This window comes from Mus pahari, chromosome 13 (genome assembly GCF_900095145.1).
Source record: "Mus pahari chromosome 13, PAHARI_EIJ_v1.1, whole genome shotgun sequence".
Taxonomy (NCBI): Eukaryota; Metazoa; Chordata; class Mammalia; order Rodentia; family Muridae; genus Mus; species Mus pahari.
Window position 1 is genome coordinate 64,769,750 of NC_034602.1, and position 23,550 is coordinate 64,793,299.

At 41.4% G+C, this 23,550-nt stretch overlaps 1 protein-coding gene across 1 annotated transcript in view; it reads right to left on the reverse strand.

Moving 5' to 3' along the window:
- Nucleotides 1-23,550, reverse strand: part of Scfd2 (sec1 family domain containing 2) — a 317,786-nt gene that overhangs the window by 254,436 nt on the left and 39,800 nt on the right. Inside the window, exon 4 of the mRNA XM_021210860.2 lies at nucleotides 5,139-5,314. Coding sequence (XP_021066519.1) covers nucleotides 5,139-5,314 — 176 coding nt within the window. The remainder of the gene's footprint in view (nucleotides 1-5,138; nucleotides 5,315-23,550) is intronic.

Sequence of the window (23,550 nt, forward strand, 5' to 3'; positions counted from 1 at the left end):
GTCACAGTGGAGGGGGCCCAGCGGCAGTGCGGGGTCACAGTGGAGGGGGCCCAGCGGCAGTGCGGGGTCACAGTGGAGGGGGCCCAGCGGCAGTGGTATAAAAGAGACCATAAAGAAGTAATCAACTCTTAGCTGCAGCTGAGGTTTCTCAAACCCTTGGGAAAAGCTAAACGTTGCCCTTGTGCTCAAAATAAACTCAATTGCTCCACTTCCTAACCAAATCCTCAGATTACTGATGTCCTAAGGGGAAACCTCTATTCAGTCTTACTCTGAGATGCTGTGACTCATTGTGACGCCCTAGGCTAACCTTAGCCGATAAGACTGGTTTGTAGGAGCAGAGTCTGTCCTCATGTTACAGTGGGGGGCACAAGAGAGAGAGCCCAGTGGCTTAGAGCTAGTTATCAGGTAAGGACAATGCCTCTCAGGAGAGGTGACACTAGCCCAAGGCAGGCTGTTAGAGCCACAGCACATTAAAATCTTCTGAGCACAGGGGTTAGGCACTGCATGGGTTGTCCCAACCTCTGGGGATGAAGGGACATTCATGTGGAGGATGGGCCCACGGAGGCGGGTGTGGCACCGGTGGAAGCATGGTCCCATGCCGGGGATGTATTAAGTGACCACATGCTCTGAGGACAAAGGAGCACTGGTAAAGGAAGAAGACACACTCAGAGGAAGAGAACTCATGGGTTTAACAGTTAAAAACTATAACGGTGATTTGTAAATACAGTCATGAGACATCTAAAACGCTGTATCAGAAGATAAGTCAAATACATAAGTACAAAGAAAGTATAGCATTCAATCACCCAATAATTAATGGTTATTCATACTATTAATATGACAAAGCAGTAAGTCCAGGTAATTCTTCAGACCTGTTTTACTTTCAAGCAACTGTTAAATTCCATATTTAAAACAGGAAATTCCAGAAAATAGAAAAAAATTAAATCACATTCATTTTACTAAACTACTAAAGAAAGCCTTTTTATCAAAACCATACAATGGCAGTACAATAAAGAAAAAATATTAATTTTAACTATAAGCATTAATGAAAATATCTAAAATTGCATAAATAAACAAAACCCAACATGCATGTATGTGTGCACATGTATACACACACACACACAGATACTCACATATGGAGTGGGTGGGAGCAGGGCAGATGAGAAACAGAGGCAGAGAGACCAAGTTGAAGTTACCCAGGAGTAAAGTAATGGCTATTAACATTTAGAATACAATTCCTCACAGTAACAGGCTAAAGATAGAAAATGAAACAGTGGTCTAAAAAGTTCCAAATCTACATAAATCAGATTGAACTAATACAAGATTTAGAAACAAATGCCAGCAAAGTGAGATTATAAGAAACATCCTCAGCACACATACAGCTAATGGCAGAACTGGGGCCAGAGCTACTCAGACTCGGGAACGGTACAGACGCCTGCCTGCCTGCCTGCCTGCCTGCCTGCCCGCCCTCCTTACCACCACTGAACAGTGGCCTCGTCCTGCTCAATGCACAATAAAAGCACTATCAAGAACAGGAAAGAAAAACAACTGTTCCTATCTACAGTGTGGCTGCTTCTACTTGGAGACCCAAGAAAGTAACAAAGAAAAGCCAGACAAGGCAACTAAGACACTGGATGCATGATCAACAGTCAAAGCTGAGCAACTGTGCTAACACAACAATAAAAACGTGGGGAAAAAAAATCACTTTTTTTAAAGGCAGAAATGTAGCCCCAGAACTTCCTTTAAGACCAGGCTGAGGCTGGTGAGATGGCTCAGTGGGTAAGAGCACCTGACTGCTCTTCTGAAGGTCCAGAGTTCAAATCCCAGCAACCACATGGTAGCTCATAACCATCCGTAACAAGATCTGACGCCCTCTTCTGGAGTGTCTGAAGACAGCTACAGTGTACTTACATATAATAAATAAATAAATCTTAAAAAAAAAAAAAAAAGAAAGAAAAAAGACCAGGCTGGCCTTAAATTCTCAAGGATCCACCTGCCTCTGTCTCCTGAGCTGTCCATGAAAGTATCTAAATATCTTTTATGGACAAATCTGAAATCAACCAGAATTTGTTTCAACCATGAGAGAAAAAAATATTCCCCCAATGTAAAAGGAAAAAAAAGTCAAAGACGTAATCCGTGTCAGTAAAGTTAATACACGCACACATGTACACACACCTATGTATACATGTATACATATATCCATACAAGAAAAATATTAGATCTAGCCAGATCATGAGTAAAAAAGAAATTCTAGGTGGATTCAAAACTCAAATGTTAGTGCTAGCCGGCTGGGCACTGGCACACACCTTTAAGCCTAGCACTTGGGAGGCAGAGGCAGGCGGATCTCTGAGATCAAGGCCAGCCCAGTCTAAAGATTATGTTCCAGGACAACCAGGGCTACCCAGCGAAACCCTGAGTAAAAAACAAAAGAATAACATAAAAAAATTTTTTTAATCAAATATCAAAATAAAAGTTATGTTTTGTTTTTTAAAGATTTATTTATTTTATGTATATGAGTACACTGTAGCTGTCTTCAGACACACCAGGCAGGAGAGGGCATCAGATCCCATTACAGATGGTTGTGAGCCACCATGTGGTTGCTGGGAATTGAACTCAGAACCTCTGGAAGAGCCGTCAGTGCTCTTAATCACTGAGCCATCTCTCCAGCCCCCAAAAGTTATGTTTTAGTAAAAAAAAAAAAAAAAAATCAGAATATAAAATGATTAATAATAAACAATCCATATAGGATAATATTAACTAGATTATATAAACAGGAAACAGGAATTAACATCAAAAGACAAGCCACAAACTGGGTGAAATATATTTATACCATATAACTTTTAAAAGCCTAATATCTAGAATTTGTTAAAAAAAAAAAAAAAGAAAGAAAGAAAACAGTAAATAAAAAGTGAGCAAAACAAAAAAAATAAAAAAGGAGAAAGATGAATAGCCAGTAAGTATAAGCTATTCTTATCTACTACAATTGTAAATTTATACAAAAGGCAGCCACTGACTGCTATAAGATAAGAGTAATTTGGATAATACTGAAATGTTGGACACCATGCTGAGAAGAGTGTTCTACAGTCACCATTCGCAGAAAAATCCCTATTGCAACTTGATGATACTTAGTAAACACACAGTATTGAGTTTACTAAATCGTCCATGACCTAATAAATGTCTCCAAACAACACGGCCTGGAGAAACCCCTCCCATGGGCTTCTGAAGACATGATCCAGGATGCTCACACCTGCTTTATATATTTTATATACTTTCTTAAGTAGGGCATCTGCTGAACACACTATGGCATACACACACACACACACACACACACACACACACATCAATTGGATACTTAAGGTATGGTATTAATGAACAAACTATATATATGTATATATAATTTTCAGTTGTCTTGAAAATTGGAAGATGAGAGGCAAAATCAATTGTTTAAGAATATTGCCAGCAAGATTTTGCTGACATGACCCTGATATCGCTGTCTCCTGTGAGGCTATGCCAGTGCATGGCAAACACAGAGGTGAATGCTCACAGTCATCTAGTGGATGGAACACAGGGTCCCTAATGAAGGAGCTAGAGAAAGTACCCAAGGAGTTGAAGGGGTCTGCAATCCTACAGGAGGAACAACAATATGAACTAACCAGTACCCCTTGAGATCTTGTCTCTGGCTGCATATATAGCAGAGGATGGCCTATTCGGCCATCATTGGGAGGAGAGGTCCTTGGTCTTGCGAAGATTATATGCCCCAGTACAGGGGAATGCCAGGGCCAGGAAACGGGAATGGGTGGGTTGGGGAGCAAGGTGGGGGGGGGGTGTGTAGGGAACTTTTGGGATAAAATTTGAAATGTAAATGAAGAAATTACCTAATAAAAACTGGTTAATAAATAAATAAATAAATAAATAAAAGCTAAGTGGAGATACCAAAAAAAGAATATTTATAATATAATGTAAATTATGCAAAGAGTAAAGCCCATAATAAATGTATGATACTATATTATAGAAAAATAAATATTTAAAGAAAGTTTAAACAAAACAAGAATAGAGCTAGACCTATCTCTAGAGAGAAAAGAGAATTGGATTAGGGAAAAATCTATATATCAAACGTGCTTCATTAATCTCTACTTTTATTTCTTTAATTAATAGGATCTAAGGGTAATTGTGGAAAAATGGTAAATTATAATGTGCCTGTATGAGAAGTACATAGATGTTTGCCATATTATATAAGTCTATATTTTATAATTCTTTTAAAATTCATTATAATGCATAAAGCTTTATACTGTACATACTTTATAATATAAATGTTTTAAAGTTTCCTATGAAGGTATTTCCTAAATCATAGACAATTCTGCCCCAACAACCAGCCCTCACACTAAATACTACAAACAGGATTTACCTCCCTTCATCTGTTGCTAAGCATTATTTTAAGGCATGTGCTCGATGTTGTGCATAGATTACAGACTAGGTACTACCAAAAGAAATATAAATACCTGGAGCTTCTTACAGGAAAAGTAGAAAGAATTATATAAAGACTATGAAGATCTAGAAAGATCCAAAATGCATTAAAAATGAAAGGAAGTTTCCAGAAGTTAATAAAATAGTCAATTTTTTTTCTTACAGCTAAGAAGTCAAAGATAACAATGTTATTTTTTTTAAATAAATATAAAGTTTTTCTGACTGAATTTTAACTGGGTGGCACTCAGAGGATTTGATGCAGAGTACATGTATTAGCTGTTTTCATGTTGCCATGATAGAGCACCATGACCACGGCTTTCTTTGTGCTATGGCTCCAGAGTCTATCACCACCACAATGGGAAGAGTGGCAGCAGTCATGGTGGCTGGAGGAGCAACCTGACAGCTCACATCTTAAACCACAAAGGAGAGGAAGCAAGCTAGGAACTGTCCTAGCCACACTGTCACACTTCCTCCATCACGGACACATCTCCTAAGCCTATCCAAACAGTGCCACCAACCAGGAACCAAGTATCTGACCCCATGGGGGACAATCTCATTCGGCCCACAATTGTGCATGTCAACAATATGATTACTCAGATTAGAACAGATATCCAAAGTGTACTGCTGGAAGTCAAACCCTCAATTAGTAACATCGATAAGTTCACACTGCAACATACCTGTAGAAGGAGCCTCTCAAATGCCAGGAAGTTATCCCACTTGGCAGTCTGTGGGTGCTTCAGAGTTTGAACTGTGGCCATCCCAAGCTGTAGAAGCCCACAATGATTTGTAAGAGCTCTGAGGTTGTTCTTGAAGAGTTGAATATAGGACATGAGCTGCCCTGGAGTGACTCTTCCTGGAGAAAAGATAAAAATTTATCAGTCTCTTTCTTCCCTTTTACTAAATAATGACAACGAGGCCCTGAACAAAGTCACTGTCTTACATGCGCACAGAACTCCAGAGCTGACCAATCTTTCCTAGGAACACAAAGGCTTGCAAGAAAGAAAATAAGAATTAAGCCAATTGGCCAAAGCCATAGTGCTAGTAGGACTCATTTGATAACTGCCTAATATCCTAAAAACAGTTTTCAAATAAAGGCACACAAATTTTTGTTGATCTCAATATAGAATATCTATGCATGACAAGATACGAGAATCCAAGAGTTAAATGTAAAGCTTTTTAATTGTGTGTATGTGTGTAAAGAACATGTTAGAGCCGGACAGTGGTGGCGCACGCCTTTAATCCCAGAACTTGGGAAGCAGAAGCAGGCGGATTTCTGAGTTCGAGGCCAGCCTGATCCATAGATTGAGTTACAGGACAGCCAGAGCTACAGAGAAACCCTATCTCAAAAAAAAAAAAAAAAAAAAAAAAAAAAAAGAACATGTTAGAATTGTGTCTAAAGCCTTCATCCCCGGTATTAGGGACTTCATAACTGTATTCATGAGGTTCAAGGCTGTATGTTTCATGGAACAAAAGTGTTTGGCAAATGAGAGTAAATTGCTAGTGAACATACAAAATGCATCTGAAGATGTGCACACTCTGGACTGATAAACTCCTTCAGGGTCCTTTGATGGATTCATCTCCCACTTTCTGATTTGTTAAACTTCATAGCTGACAGTCATGAGTGTCTTACACAATACTCCTATACACCCAATTCTCCTATCAGGCAAAAAGAAAGCACGGAGTCAGGCACAACTCTAAGTTGATAGATCATTCCGATAGACCTCACCTGTACTGTGCTTGTGGACTGTTCTCTGAAACGGAATTTCCACTGTTCATTGCTATACTTACAGGTATTTTCAATGTTAATAAAACAACCTGTGTAGACTCAGCACATAAAGGCACTTAAAGAAACATGGCCTCTTCTGATTCTCAGAGCAACTACAAGAGGTAGCAAACTAGGTCCCTGTGGCATCTGTTAGTCTCACCCAAGGTGCTCACAGCTGAGGGTCTGCCAGTGTAAGTCAGCAGATAGCACCTAATATGCAGCTTTTGCTGAAGATTATGATCTTCACAAAACAGACCTGGCCACAAGAAACTTAAAACCCTGAATCACATCTATCTTTTAAACAAATATTTGTGAAGAGATTAAAAATACAAAGGTGCCTTCTTATTAGTGTTTGATGGTAAGCACATGAGAAAAAGAACAGCAAATGACTATTCCTCATGAATTTCTCTAGCTCTTCACCAAGGTTCAGACTCACCTTGATGTCTGTCTATCTATCTATCTATCTATCTATCTATCTATCTATCTATCTATCATCTATCTATCTATCTATCTACCTATCTGTATCTCTCTTCTCTCTAGAGTATACAAAATAATAGGTTTTGTTTATGACATCTTCATATCATATACCATTCACCTCCTCAGTTATCTGCTCCCATCCTTGGTTCTCAAAGTCCAACCTGACGATTTACTTGTTCATGTACTAAAAGGAAAAAGTAAGAAACACTCATACTTCTTGCCTTATTCTCTTCCCCAGGCTTATTAAGGTATTATTTATATATAGTTAAAATCCATCCTTGTCTGGTGTGGAGCTCCCTGCGTTTTGACAAATATCTTCAGCATTTGTGTTGAGTTGTGGGGGATGTGAGAAGAAGCCTAGTGGAGGAAGAAGTAAAATGAAGAATAAGACCACATGGTCTCCTGCGCCTGCTCCAGGAATCCTGGTAAGGCTATACACGGTTTGAGATCAAAAGTGACACCCAGCAAACCAGCCAGACAGAACAGAGCATCCTGGCCCATGGAGATTGCAGCTTCCTCAGTCTTCAAAGAAATGCCCCCTGAGCAATTAGACCTTTCCTCCACAGAATCATGGGAAAGCAAATTAGATTCAATAAATCAGCAGAGGTGTAATCCCCAGCTTGGCCCTTGATTACGTAACTGCTCTTTTATTGGTTGAAAAGTTATATGTAAACTTTGTACTGAACAACAAAAGTTAAATCTGCACGCCAGTGCTGGTCTCTGGGGTCTGAAATCTCTGTGGGCTGTCTCTGCTTCCCCCCATTTCTCCATCCCAGGTCAACTGTGTTGAGTAACCATCACCACAACCTAGCTGCAGAGCACTTCTATTGGTCTATCTATGCCTCCATTTTGTCATCAATTCCATCGCTCCAACTCTACACCTTGATGAATACTAAAATGCTGTTGTCTGATCTCCCTCTGATAGCTTCTCCCTTCTAGAATGTCATATAAACCACACAGATGTAACAAATATTTGAGTCTGGCTTTTTTCACATCAGCATCCTATATTTGAGACTCATCCATGTTCCTGATGGAAATAATAGCCTTCTCCTTTTACTTTCTATTACTTCATCGTATTAGGCATCCTATAGCTTAGGTATCTAGTTATCTAACCACAATTACAGGATCATTAGGGCTATCTTCAATTCTTAAAACTGTAAACAAAGCCTTACCAACATCTAAGTACAGGTTTTCATGTGTCTATATGCACCTATGTTTTCATTTTTCTTTGGTAAATTTCCAAAAGTAGGTAGTTAGCATCATATACTAAGTGCATATTTATTATAAGACTGGCAACTTAAGGCAAAATGAACCATCCCATAGCAACATGGGAGAGGTTCTAGTTGCTTTACATCCTCACCAGCACTTGATACTGTTGGTTACATTGATTTATCTATTCTAATATGTATATGACGATAGTTCCTTATTGTCCGAATTTGCATTCTTCTATGAACTAGTGAGGTTGATCATCTTTTCAGTTGCACATCTGACATCGAAGACTTCTTCAAGTAAAAAGACCATTCAAGCCTTTCCCCCATGTCTTAGTTGGTTTCCTTATTACTAATTTGTACCATAACTTTCAACTATCCATTAATTTGATATATATTTTCACACCAGCCATAGAAATAAACACATTACTGCTAGAAATAAACATACAGAAAAATGTCTCCTTGATGCCCTCTTGATTAACTCAGCCTATCTCACAAATTACATGTAATATTACATATTTCTTATGTAAATTATTGTCATTTTTATGTCACAATATGTGGACATGCACTGTATTAAATATGTGAAAACAAACATTGACCTGAAGTGTTCAGATCCCAAGGCTGGCGTGAGCTCTGTGCGGTCCCCACCATTTGCACATGATGTTGACTACATCCTCAGCCTTCTCCATGTGCTTCCTTATGGGTCACACTGCGGATGACTGCAGCATGGAGACTGAAAGGCAGATTCCAGGCACAGAGACAGCCATTCTTGCCGCGAATGTGCAAGGCTCTTGGTTCAAACTTCAGTGCTGGGGCGGAAGTGGAATGAGCTGAGTCTATAGCTCCACGGTAGAGGGCCTTCCTATCTGCAGAAAATCTTGGGCCCAATCTCTAGCACCAAAGGAGAGTGAGGGGTAGGGTTGGGTGGGGTGGGTGGGGGATCCACTTAACTATCATACAAATCTTATTCATCATGACTATAACAATAAAGAAAAATAAGTCCCCAGAGTGTCAAAGACTCCTTGTGTGTCATGGAACTCTGTTTTAGAGAAACATTTTAGAGGAAATAAGAATCACCAAAGACATCACCAGATGATCTGTATAGATTTTCATTGTAATAATTCTATGATCTACTTTTGCAGCACCCACTCTAGGCAAATGGTCTTCTATTGAGTCATACCCTGGCCTCAGCATATGCTCATTTAAAAGTCAAGGTTTCATCAGTTAGAAAACATTTCATTTAGCATTGCTGAGATTTGCACTACCTAGGAAATGCCTCCTTCCCACTTAAGGCATGTGAGGTAAAGAAACAAAATATCTCCTAACAAGAAATACCAAACCAACCCCAAGCCATGAGCTAACAACCATGAAGCATCACTGTTCTAATCCACAGTTTAGCCTCTTCTTCCATTACCTAGGCCGTGAAAGTAAGTCACTTTTCCAACTGGAATAACATTCAAACTGGAAGTTGACAGAAAAGTATCATACATAGATGCTCTAAAATAAGCTTGTGACATTTTTACAAATTAACCACAACCTTATAAAAAATGAGCAAACAAACAAAAAACAAAACAAGAAAAACCAAAAACCAAATGCAATCCAACCAATGGACTGAAAAGATTAGCTTTCAAGATCAGCAACTCCACATGATGACTCATCAGTGAGCCATGATACAGGAGGATTTCCCTACCTGTGCTTCTGTATGTTCTATCTGTAAACTGTTTTTACTATGGCGCTTTATGCATTGAAAGCACTGCACTTACAAATGGAAAATGCTATAAATATTGCATATTTTATGTGTTTTGAATAAATCATAGGTAATTAGACAAAAGTGATTTTGTATCAATATTATTATGCCAAGTAAAGTCATCAAACCAAAAGAGAGAGAGAGAGAAAGAGAGAGAGAGCGAGAGAGAGAGAGAGAGAGAGAGAGAGAGAGAGAGAGAGAGAGAGAGAGCGCTACCATCGAAGCTCCCCAGTTCCCATCAACTAAGCAGGCAGTAAGAAGCAGGCATTGAAGAAGTAATAGAATAGTTAGCCATAATTCACTTTATGGAAGAGAAGCAGACACACCTGTCAGGCAGATTTACATGGGGATTTAAAAATGTCAACCCAGAAGGCTCTGCAAGATACTTTTAAGGACCATAAAAGAAAGGTTACTTTATATCAAGACCACAATGATATACAGCAACTTTTTGAAAAGTGACACTTAAAAGTGACACTTTCAAGTCTTTAAACTATTAATGCAGTTCATTAAATCAAGCTCATTAAAATACAATTATCTCTTGGAGAAAACAAACTAAATGAGCTGAGCAGTGCAGCTACAGGAGAGCCCAGAGATAATGCAGTGGTGCCCAGCTCCAGCCCTGCCTGCCTCTCAGCTCTGCCAGCCAGGGAGACCCTGTCCTCATTGCAACCCTGCTCAGTGGCCACCATTGTCAGTGTGCTTCCCTTTGCTCCCGATGCCAACCCGCCCCACTTCTCTACTACTTTACAAGGAGCCAACTTCAATACTTTATATCAAGTCCTATATTTGCTATAAGATCAATGTGTAGAAATTAAGGATGCCTTTCTAACTGTACCAATATCTTATTCAAGACTTTTATTGCTTTTGTTAATGCTCTAATTATAAGATTGTACATCAATGTATGTATGTATGTATATATATATATATATATATATATATATATATATATATATATATATGTGTGTGTGTATGTATATATATTCCACATATGAAAGATAGAGAGATAGAGAAATAGAATGGAATGTTCATGGAGGTAAATTTTCCTTTCACAATGAGCCCTGATGCCTAAAGTGATCTTTGCACAAAACACAAGGTTTTTCAGGAGTGCAGATAAATAACATATAGATCAGAGTCAATTCTGCTGAATGTACTACTCATGGCAGACATTATTAGTGCAAACAGAATGTTGACTCATACCCAACAAGAGAAACCAAACGTTCCTTACTGACAACAGGTAATGTAGAAAGGGGACCTGGGGAGGGTTTCACCTGAGAGATAGGAAAGGATAACGGGAGGATATACTCAGAGTACACTATAAGTATGCAACTGTGAAACAACACATTTTATTTTTAAAAAGGGTGGCAATATTTGTAAATAATGTACAAAAGGCTGAATGCCTACCCCTAATCCAGGGTTTTCTCAAGGGGCCCCACAGAATGCCGGGAAGCAGCCAGAAGAGACCATGATGTAGTTTACAAAGGACAAAAGCACTCAGCACTCCCATCTGGTTCATCCAACTTGCACTGTATGTGAAGCCGGCTCATTTGTTGCCACCTTCAACAGGAATCACACTGTTCAAGTTCTAAAAAGACACTAAGTCCTTCTGCCTTCTTTTTACTCCTTATCTTCCTGTCTTTCAGCCTTTAAATCATCTGTCCCTTTGTTTTGCCTGGTCAAGATTTATTGGTACTTATATTTCATTCCATAAGCATAGCTTTAGTAATACATTCTTTTTCCATAGGTTATATCTGAATGTTTAAAATCAATCAATACTGCTTACATCAATATAAACTATATAACTACTCATAGCAAAGCTCAATCATATACTGTAGTTATATTGCCTCGTTCACACATTCCTATGAGAAGCAGATGGTGAAGTTAGGGGAATGGGGGACAATACTAATGCTTGATTTTATATATGTAGTCATCTGAACTTTCCAAAAGCTTGTATGAGTATCTCTTTCTTAATACTCTCATGATTCTGAAACAAAGTAATGTCTGTTTCATGTATAATGGACAGATGTTTATTGTTCTCTGGGAAATCTGACTTTATTACTACCACTGATTGTACAATGGGTAAAGCTCTGTCTTTCAACAGCCACAGAAATTGAGGAGCAACAGTAACTGCTGCCTCCCACCTCAACTGAGGTCGAGGGGAAAGAAATATGGTTGAGGTACAGATGGAGAGATTTAAGCCACACATGAGGAAAACATTTCCTGACGATGATGACTATTAGACATAGAAACAAATTATTAAAGGGAGAGACAGAGAGAGGGGGAAGACCATATAAATCCTCCCCCACAGGGATGGAGGGCAGTATATCCAGCCATCTATACAGTGAAGCTTGGAGAAAGCACAGCTGTGAACTGATGTCCACTTTATAACACCGTAAATACTCAAGAAGGCTTGAGAGGTGGGCTTTAATGGTGTGTATTCTGGTTACACACACATTTTTAGCCCTGTGTCACAGAAGAAAAGAAACTAATTTGAAACTAGCATTTAGTTCTATGAAGCAAATCAATTCAACAGATCCAAAGAAAACGGCCAGAGGACCTTTTCTGAGGCTGGTCTGGAATAAAGTAAAACCACCACAGAATCGCAGGGCCAGAGAGAAAATAAACAGCTTCACCAACGTTCCACAAAAGGGTGAAATATAAAACCACAAGAAACAGTTATGACTTGCCTTTCTATGAAACTCCAGCATTCCCAGGGCTAGCACTGCCTCAGTAGAGAGCGAGAATGAGACTTCCCCATCCAGGGAAGGAATACCAGGAATGTGCCGATGGAGCATTCCCTTGGTGGGTCCACTCTAATCAAAGAACGTCTGCTCTTAAAAGAATCTCTGAATAAAGAAACTCCCACTCAGGAGTCATGAGCCTTTTGCCATATCATGAACTAAGTTTGTTTGTTTTTTAAACTCTAGCCCCAAATTCTCTAATTCAGAATCCCTTCGCATAAGCATCTTTAGGTGCCTAGCATCCAGAATCCCTTCCCATAAACAAAAGGGCCATTTTCATGTGCCAAGCATCTAGAATCCCTTCCCATAAGCAAGAGAGCCATCTCTTCCACCTCCAGACAAAGGACCTCTCCAATAAATAGACAACTACATTTAGAAGAAGGCAAGTGAGGGAGAGCTCTGAAGATGCTACAGCACAAAGTCTGGATGAACACATAGACCAAAAGGAAATAATTCTGTTGTCCCTGCTCTGATAAAAAAAAACAACAACAACAAAAGAGAGGGGGGGGAAGGGAGAAGAGGAAAAGAGATGGAAGGAAAGGAGAGGGAAAGGGAGGAGAGGGGAGAGGGGAGGGGAAGTGAAGAGCGTCTACTGCTTTGGCAATAGTTCCCAGCATCCACACCAAAACTAAACTGAATCTTAAAACCAGAAACCTCAGGAGGGACTTCCTCTGAAATGAAGTCCTACAGGCCTCCAGTGGCTGACCCCTGCGGCAGATACCCTTACTCTGTGTTCTCTAGAGTCACACAGGGCACAGGTCCTGACCTGGGCTTGGGGAGCAGCCTTGAGCTGACTATGTTAAAATTCACCTTGTCTGACTCAGCAAAGGAGCTCACGGTGTGTCTTGCCACACAGTGGACCATGATGCTATGTGCTGTGTCATCTTGAAACAAGGGCTATTTCTAGGGTGTGTTCCTGCTAGAGGGCCTGATGGAGGCCAGTAACCACAGCTTCTTTTCATCTCCCAGACTCTGCCATCCTGTACCATACAGGCTTATACCATAGGCCACCAGTCCCAAGCCACACTGCTGCAGCTCACTGCCCTGTGGCAGCAAACAACATAGAGTCACTCCCCAGCCCCTACCCTCTGTGCTTTAGTTTCTTGGTGCCTTAGTTCATCTATGAAGACCTGCTCCATTACAAAACACAGAGCCCTAGGAGCCCTCAGGCCCAGCCCTGCAAGGCTGTGGCCCAGCCACAAATGCATGGGATTTTATTTACTCGCTGTTTTCACTGGGCAATTGTTGTCTTTCTTTCCCCTCCCCCATGTTCACTGGCATCTCCATCCCCTTCTGGGCATTTTGTATCCAACTGTACTTTCTGTGGTGTTTGCACTTTAACTTACTGACTGTTTTTATTGTTGCTATTGTTTCTTTACATTTAAAACTTGCATTTTCTTTTTTATTTACCTTCATACAATTACCTAACTTGGGTTTGGATTTTTGCTTTTCTGTTTTTAGATTTCATTTTATGCATACATTTTGCCTGTAAGTGTACCATGTGCAAGCCTGATTCCAAATGAGGTCAATAGAGGGCAGAAGGTCCCTGGGACGGGAGGAACAGATGGTTATGAACCATGATGTGTGCTGGCAATGAGACCCGGGTCCCCTGTAGGAACAGCAGGTGCTAGAATGATGACCCATCTAGCTCTTCTGCTCACTCTGACTTTGCGCTCACGCTGACTCACGATTGGAATTTGGTTTGTTTTCTGCTCTTCTGACCACTAGCTCATTTTCTTCCTCATTACTTTTCTCCTTTTCATTTATATAATCTTGCTTCCCCTGTATTTTCTTTTTGCCATGCTTCCTTTTATTTTTCACCTCATATATGCATTATTCCCACATTCACCCTAAATGAGTTTTAACCTCACAGAAAATTCTACATTAGTTTTCCCAGTGTCTGATTAATAGTGATACTAGTGTGCTTTAATCAGTTTTTGTAGTACTTTTCTATCTGATACATTGTGCTGTTGCTGTTAAAACAGTTTTTAGTCTTCACTAAGTGATTCTAGGAATATATTAAACAGATGTGCACATTGCACCACAAAACACAAGAAGTATGAAAAGGGCGGGCAACACAATTTCTTTAAAAGACCATAATTACCCAACTACTGAATTCATATGCACTAAAATGAATAAAATGCTGTATGAAGATTTTGAAGTTTACTAGTAAAAATAATCAGGAATCTCAAAGAGAGCACAGTCAAGCAAATAAACCTAGGGCAGACCATGGAAAGAAGAGGACAACACAACAACCTGGACGGAAAAGCCAGCAAAGTGAGAGGAAATCAGCACGTCACACCAAGTTCATCACCTGAACCTACAAAAGGCCAGCTGCAGTGACGATATTAACAATCTCAGCGCTGTTACTTAAGGGGGGGGGGGTTACTGAGGACAGAAGCTCTCTGGTCAGGCAGCCTGATGTACATTGTGCACAAGTAGGAAGACAGACCCTGCCTCAATAAGGCAGAAGGCAAGAAGTGACATAGGAATGTGTCCCGTGACCTCCATGAGCCCTCACTCAAACGCACTCATACATACATATGCACACACACAATAAATAAGTAAAATAACATTGAAATAGAGCTGCCATATGATCTAGCCATTCCACTCCTGGGTGCACATCCTCAGAACGCTAAGTCTGCAGGCCACAGAGATCCTAGCATGCCTACGCTTTCTGCTGCAGTATTTGCAATAGCTAAGAAATGGAACCAAGCCTACATACCTACCAACAGAAGATGGAGAAAGAAAATGTGCAAACAAACAATGGAGGCTTATTCGGCTTTAAAGAAAAGAAAAGGCATTGCTCGGGAAGGTAAATGGATGGAACAAAAGGGCATTATGTTAACTGAAATGCTTCCAGATGTGGAGTCTCAATTTAAGTGCTTGTGTGTGCACGCGCTCTCGTGCATATGTGTGCATAAAAGATTAAAAGGAGACCTTGACATGAGAAGAAGCTCTCTTAAAGGAGAGGGCAGCGAGGAGTGGAGGTGGACTGTTGGAGAGTCAGCCAGTGAGAAATGGGGGAGGGACACTATAATGCCCAGCAAAGCTCTAACTCAGAAATGGAGAAATAAGCTCTTTCCTAGACAAGCAAATTTAGGAAATTCATCACCACCAGATGTAGCTCATGAATCTCGTTTGTCTGTTTGAGACAGGGCCTCCTCCCTCCTTACATAGCCTGAGCAGGTTTAGAACTTACTATGTAGCTCAGGTTGGTCTCAAACTCATGGCAATCCTGATCCACTTTCCAAATTGATTTGTTTTACAGGAATTTTTTTTTAGTCAGAGTGACTTCTACATGAACTTCTGGTCCTCCTGCCTCTACCCCTGAAGGCTGAGATTACAAGCATGTACCACCAAGCCAAGTTTTATACAGTGTTGAGGACTGAACCTAGGATTTCATCCACACTAGGCAAAATTCTGCTACAATCCCAGGATCATTAGGATTTGCTTAAGGAAAGTCTTCATTCAGAAAGGAATAATGGTAATTACTACCAGGAAAGTCTCCAAAACTATAGAACTCATTTGTAGAGATGAATACATTGTCAAATTCAGAACACTTCATTACTGGAGTGGCAGTGTGGAAACCTCTTATGTCTCTAGTATGAATGCCAAAAGTTACAATTTTCAAAAATCAACTGCAGATATAGTAAGTTAAAGGAATATACAAAAAAATACGTTGATTGTAAACACGAAAATATAAATTTAGGAAAAGGGGTAAAAGCCAAGGCATTTGTTTGTGATCCAAGCTGTTATGAGCTTAAAATAGTCTATTACAACAATATGTCTTCTGTGAGCCTCATGGTAACTACAGGACAGAAGACTGCAGCAGATGCACAAACAGGAAAAGACAGGGATTAGAGCTTCACACTGCAGAAAAACAAAAAACAAAACACAGCATGAAGGTAAACACCAAGCAAGGAATAATGAACCAGAAACAACCAGAAAACCAAGTGAATGGAGCAAGTCCTCGCCAGTAGGCACCTAAGTAGGAAGGGTTAAAGTGGCCCATGGGACTCACATGGACTTCAAATGAAAAGATAAAGACAGAGCCCATGCACATAGTGGACAACAGAAAACAAGAATGGTCTATACCTTATGAGACAAAACAGCATTCACGCCAAGACTGTTGCAAGAAGTGAATATACGTAGTATAAATACATCAAGGAGATGAGAGATGGCTCAGTGGTTGGGGGCACTTGATTTTGCAGGACTTGGGTTTGGCTCCCAGTATCCACAGGGTGGTTCACAGCAATCCTAACTGCAGTTCCAAGGTACACATCTTCTGAACTCCATGGGTACCAGGCACATGCAGTGGTACACATACATGCAGGCAAAATACTCATTCACATAAAGTAAACCAATCTTTAAAACGTAGGTAGAAATATCTGCCAAAATATTAAATAGGTAAAGCAAATATTAAGAAATCTTTTAAATGGCAGCCTCCCTCCTGACAGGCCAGCATGGTGATCAGTTAATCTGCAAACAGGCCCCAATTCCCCTCTTTGCTGGACATTGCAATCGTGTTAGGTGCATCTGGGGGAAGAGGGGTTTGGAGTTAGGCTGTTCAGTTTATCTTAAGTTGGGCTCTAGTATTTGTTTTCCATTTGTGACAGTTTTAAAATTAAAGGCTTCTTTCATTTAAAAAAAAGAAATCTTTTAAAAGATAATTAGGCTCTTGTTTAATAATAGGAGACTTCAATACCCTATTTAGTCCAGTTAGACCTAATGGACATGTATGAAACCAACCATTCAGTGGGGTGAAATATGTGTTTCTCTATCATCCAAGGAACACTCTAGCAAGAAACTTTCTCTCAGGAGGGCAGAATATTACAGCACAAAACAAGTCTTAATGAGTTCAAGACTGGAATGGTTCAGTTTGCTTTCCAACCACAACAGCGTGGAGTTAGAGTCAACAACAGAAGGAATCTCAGCAAATTCACAAACATGCCAGAATCAAACACCACACTCCTCCTGAGAAGCCAACAGATAAACCCAAAACAAAATTTAGAAGTAATTTGGTTCAGAAGTGAAGAGTGCGTACTGCTCTTGCAGAAGATGAGAGTTCAGCTCACAACCTCTCATAACTCTAGTTCCAGGAAGTGTGATACTGTTGGTCTGGTCTCCAAAGACATGCACTTACGTTCATGTTCTCTCCTTCTCCCCCTCCCCCTCCTGCACACACTCTCACATGCACAATACAGCAGTCTGAATGAGAAACGTCTATAGGCGCTGACATTCAACACTTGACACTGAGATGATGGTGCTATCTGGGAAGGTCTGGACAGTGTGTACTTGGTAGGGGAGTAAAGCCCTGGGAGGGGCTCTGAGCTTTCAAATCCCGTGCAATGCAAAGTGTGTCCCTCTCTGTCTCTGTGTCTCTTTATGTGTGTGTGTGTGTGTCCCTTTCTGTGTGTGTGTCCCTTTCTGTGTGTGTGTCCCTCTCTGTGTGTCTGTGTGTGTGTCCCTCCCTGTGTGTCTCTGTGTGTGTGTCCCTCTCTGTAAGTCTGTGTGTGTGTCCTTCTCTGTGTGTGTCTCTGTGTGTCCCCCTCTCTGTTTGTCTNGTCTGTGTGTGTGTCCTTCTCTGTGTGTGTCTCTGTGTGTCCCCCTCTCTGTTTGTCTCTGTGTGTGTGTGTGTCCTCTCTGTGTGTCTGTGTGTGTGTGTCCCTCTCTGTGTGTCTGTGTGTGTGTCCCTCTCTGTATGTCTGTGTGTGTGTGTCCTTCTCTGTGTGTGTCTCTGTGTCTGTGTCTATCTCTCTCTCTCTCTTTCACTAATACATAATAAAAATAAAAACTCCCTAGAAAAAATAAGCAAAACTGATCACAATCTATGGATGCAACATTCTAAATGGTATGTTTATACCAATGAGACTTAAAGATCTCAATAGTCTAACATTGAGCCTCAAGGAACTAGAAAAAGAACAAAGCTTAAGTTAGCAGAAAGAAGAAACTAACAAAGATTGGAACAAAAATAAACCCGATAAAGAATAGAAAGCCCACTTTTAAAAAAAATGAGTAAAATCAAGAATTGGTTTCTCATAAGCCAAATCAAACTGTGAGGGGGAAGGGGAGGAGAAGGGGAGGGGAGGGGAGGGAGAGGGAGAGGGAGAGGGAGAGGGAGAGGGAGAGGGAGAGGGAGAGGGAGAGGGAGAGGGAGAGGGAGAGGGAGAGGGAGAGGGAGAGGGAGAGGGAGAGGGAGAGGCTTCACAGAACACAGGCCTGGCTGAGGATGAGGCGCAGAGCTTGCTCTCCACACAGAGCTGGACCTGGATGAGCAGCATTGCAGGGGCTGTGTAAAGCAGGAGGCTGGTATTGAACTCAGACCCAGCGGGTTGTGCTTTGTCCCTTCACTCCAGCTGGGGTGAAAACTGTCCCTGCACTGATGTGACCTAGGTGAGTAGGCTGCACTGCTCATTAGCATGCTGTGCTCAGGAAGGTCACTGGCCTGGTTTTCTATATGGCTGCAATACTCACGTATCTGGGTGGTGCTGATTTAATTTGATAACTTCGTAGGTGGTAATGAATTACTTGTATAATAGCTCACTTGTTGGTCTCCAGCTCATTGTTTGTGCTGCACACACAATATTCCTTTACTTACACAAATGCATTCAGTCATTCAAAATGCAGCCTGATAGCTGGGATTTTATATGACATAGAATAATTTTAAGTATGTGCAGCCTGATCCACACACCCTGCAAGAACCTAATAAAAATATACATAATAACTATGGTACATTTTTTTAATTTAGTTTTTGTTTCCTGAAACCAGGTTTAGCTTTGTATCCCATGCTGACTCAGAATTCTCTACTTAGCCCAGGCTATCCTCCAACTATTGTTCTCCCTTCACCAGCTTACCAGGTGTATATGCCATCACACCCAGCTTACAATCATGCTTTCAATAAATAAAAATGTTCTTTTATCTTGAACTCTGTATAGTCTCTAAGAAAAAACAATGAGTTCTTAATTGAGATGTTTTAATTCGTTGAGAATTTCATACATGAGTACTGCATTTATCTAATTTCTACCCCAATTCCTCCTGTTCATACTCATTCACTCACTCCAAAATTCAAGACCCCTTCGTCTTTAATTACTACTGTTTTTCAAAAATTAATATATTTATTCACTTCACATCCCAATAGCTGCTCCTCTCTTCCCAGTTTCTGCTCCCACAGTCCTTCCCCAATTTCCCCCTCCCTTCTCTTCTGGGAAGGGCAGGTCCCCCTGGAAATCACTCCACCCTGGCATATCAGGTCAATGCAGGACTAGGTGCATCCTCTCCCACTGAGGCCAGACAAGGCAGTCTCAGATTAGGGGAATGGGATCCACAGGCAGGCAACAGGTTCAGGGCTAGCTCCCTCTCCTGTTGTTGGGGGACCTGCATGAAGACTAACCTGCACATCTGCCACATATGGGCAGGGGCCTAGGTGTAGGACATGCTCACTCTTTGGTTGGAGGTTCAGTCTCTGGGAGCCCCAAGTGTTCAGGTTAATTGACTCTATTGGTCTTCCTGTGAAGTCCCTGTCCTCTTCAGGTCCCTTAATCCTTCCCACAACTCTTCCACAAGACTCCCCAAGCTCCATCCAGCATTTGGCTATGGGTTTAATTACTGTTGTTACATATACGCCTCTCTCCATCCACCTCCCCTCCTGAGTCTACCTGTTGCTCATACGCTCAAGTGTTTCTGGCTGACCACTTGGGATTTGATGACCTGTCAGGATAGTCTCTTTTTTAACATCTAACAGTGACTCCAATCTAAGGAATCATGTCGATTTTAAATCCCATAAAATATGGCAATCTTTACATAATATAATTCTCATAGATGTTCCCACAAACCCATGTTCCTGACACACTTTGAGGCATGGTCAAAACTATGTTGATAATACTGAAGTTCTGCTACTATGCTGTATTTGCACTAATGACATAAAAATGGCAGTGGCCACAAGTGTTGTGGTGACCCAACTAGTGTTGAGGCTTTAACACCAACCAGACAGCAGCATGGACGTATGCAGGTAGTCAGCTTCACTTCAGAATGGCCATGATGCAAACATTACTCATGTGACCACATCTCAACCTTAGGAGCTGATCAGCGCAGAGGCAGTAAGGTGGAGGAACAGAAGCATCCTTCGTGCACCTCTGGAGGAGTCGAGGAACAAGGAGAAAGTGTATTCTGTGAGGTAAACCTAAGAATGAGTTCTAGGAACCTCGGGCATCTAGAAAGCGTAGAGAAGGGCTTGGAGCTGGCTCAGTGGGCAAAGCACTCTCAGCACAAGAGCAAAGCCCTGAGCTCCAGTCCCCAGGCTCGAGATAAACCTGGCCCAGCACTGTGCCTCTACAACCCCAGTGCCCTGGGCTGCAGGAAAGGTGTGGTCTTGTGATAGAGACTAAGACCCTAAAGCCGGCAGAGCTCATTATCTGAGCTCTATCTATCTGCAAGGCATAACCAAAGATGACAAATCAATGGAGCATCGAAGTGTAGGCAAGAAAAGAAGGCAGGAATCCATTAGAAAGACAAAGGCATCAGAAACGCAGAGTGACATGAGGACAACAGTGGAAAATTCCACAGAAGGAGATGTGACAGATGCCCAGAGACAACAGTGGAACAAAAACATCAGAAAGGAAATCTGTAAACATAACAGTCACACAGCACGCTAAAGCGGAACTGCTGACTGCTTCTTTCTGTCACCCACACTCATCAGGCAACCCATTCACCGAATCAACAAGCACCATGCTACCTGTCATGTACCAAGTTCTTCAAATGGCCAGTGAAGACTGTGACTTAGACACTGTCTGCTAAGCTTTTAGGTTAATGCACAATACACTGTGGCAAGTACTAAGAAAAGATTGGTGGCTCCTTAGTGGTTCGAACCAGAGTAACCAAGAGAGGGGAAGACGGATATTTTAACTCTGCAAATAAAGCAACAGCTATATCAGGTCATGAAAAAAATCACCCAGAGTTTACAAAGACACAAAGACATGAGACTGTGTCTACGCTTAGGACTGTACGCTGGAAAGTGAGAAATATAGTGGTCAAGGCTATGGCAGGAAAATGATGTAATTTTTAAAGATTATAAGCTAAGAAAACTCTCAAGTGTTAACAAACAACAGAAAAGGAGGGAACAAAGTAACTGCACACTGACCAGAAAGAAGCCAGGCCAACGAGCCTACTGTGCCGCTGCCCAGCTCCTGTCTCTCTAGTTAGCGCCCGGCTGAGGGTGAGGGGCAGGAAGGCCTATGAAGGCAGTCATGGTCAGCCTCCAGAGGCATTTGTGGTAAGACAAGGAGAGAACCAGCAATGGACAGACTGGGACAGAGCAGCGGAGCCTGGCTCTGCAGAAAGAACAGAAGTCTCATAGGAGGAACAGAGAGGAAAGGGAGAAAGCAGGGCTGCCCCACAGGGCGTAAAGGCTGTCCAGAAACAGAGCCCTTTATGTCTGGGCAACTCCAGGAAGGAATGTGGAGCCCTTGGGGATTTGGGGCAAGGGGATGAAGCAGTGCTTGTGTCGTGTATAGCAGTGTGAACACCCTGTCTGGACTCCTCTCTCAGGAAGAGACTTAATAAGGAAGTCAGACAGCCAGGCCTGAATCTTCACTTACTTGGTCTGTGAGTGTCACAGGCCAGCCAGTAGACTAGAGATTTTCACCCTGTGGGTTGCAACCCCTTTGGGAGCTGAACAACCTTTTCACAGGGTCACATAGCAAGTATCCTGCATGTCAGATATGCACATTATGATTCTAAACATAGCAAAATTACAGTCATGAAGTAGCAATGAAAATAATTTCGTAGCTGAGGGTCAGACAACAAGAGGAACTGTATTAAAGGGTCACAGCATTAGGAAGGCTGAGAAGCACTGCAGTAGACAAAGTGTAACACCTATTTGAACACAGAAATCTGACTAATTAGAAGGAGAAGGGAAGGGCGTCATAGGAGTAACAATAGAAAGATGTAGTTGTTGCCAACAACACGGTGGAGAAAACAAAATGTAAAGGTGTATGGGGTGAAACTTAGATGGCCCCTTAGCTCCACCCCTGAGGAGGTAGTACTGCTGACAGGCAGTCCACACACCTCTGTGAAACAGTCAAGAAGGAGCAAGTACCCTTTTTCCCCTCCAGTCCACACCTCCCTCAGCACTGCTTATAACAGCCTGCCACAGAGCCAGATGGAAAAGAAGTTTGCTCTCAGAGTCCCGGCCCTAATCTGAGAAACAATAACTTAACACCACAGAAATCCTATAAAAAACTCAAGCTTCCTAGGTCTCAGTTTTCCTGGTCTATGAAATGGGTGTAGAAAATGGATAGCAAACTCACATGATTATTGAGAGCATTAAACAAACTATGGAAAATTCCATTGCAGTGTCTATAAGTAAACAGCTGCTCAACAAAAGTTCATTTTCTTGCCCTTTTCACAAATTAGTAACAAGTAAAACAAAAGCACTGTGGGGTTAAGCAGGACATGTGGCCCGAGACCATGCCTAGACTTTCTCACATTTTGTAAACTATAATTGCATGGTATATTGGTCATAATTAGTGTTTAATCTCTCCTTTTATACACTTTACCAATCCACTTCGTTCTTCATTTCAGCTTTGCTCCCCCATTCTCCTTCTCCTCCTCCTCCTCTTCTTCCCCCTTCCCTCCTTTCTTCCCTCCGTCCCTCTTTCAGACACACACACACACACACACACACACACACACACACACGCATTCCTCTTAATCACAAAATTCTATAATAAGGTAAAAGAAAATATATATGTTACAAAGACAGCTTGCATCCATCTAAAGGAAGCAGTGACTGTAAGGACCCAGATCAGGAAGGAGTCCTCCCACGCTGCTCTGAGCCATGCTCACCTTCTAGGGGACAGATACTTCCCCCAGTTTTGAGTAAATCCATGTTGGGCTAACAAGCCACAGAAGTGTGACTTACTGGCAAATATAACTGACTGCGCACCCTCACAGTCTGGGGAGTAAAGCTACAGAAACACAATGCCCCACATAGCAGCTGAGGACGCAGTTAAGAAGAATGAGGACTGAGGAAGCCACCCCCCAGTTAGTGGGACTTCTTTTATTTAAAAAAGAAAAAGAAAAAAGAAGCCCTAAAATAATAAGCAGAGGTCTCAAGCATGCATGCTCTCTCAAGGAATCGAGCTGAAAGGACAG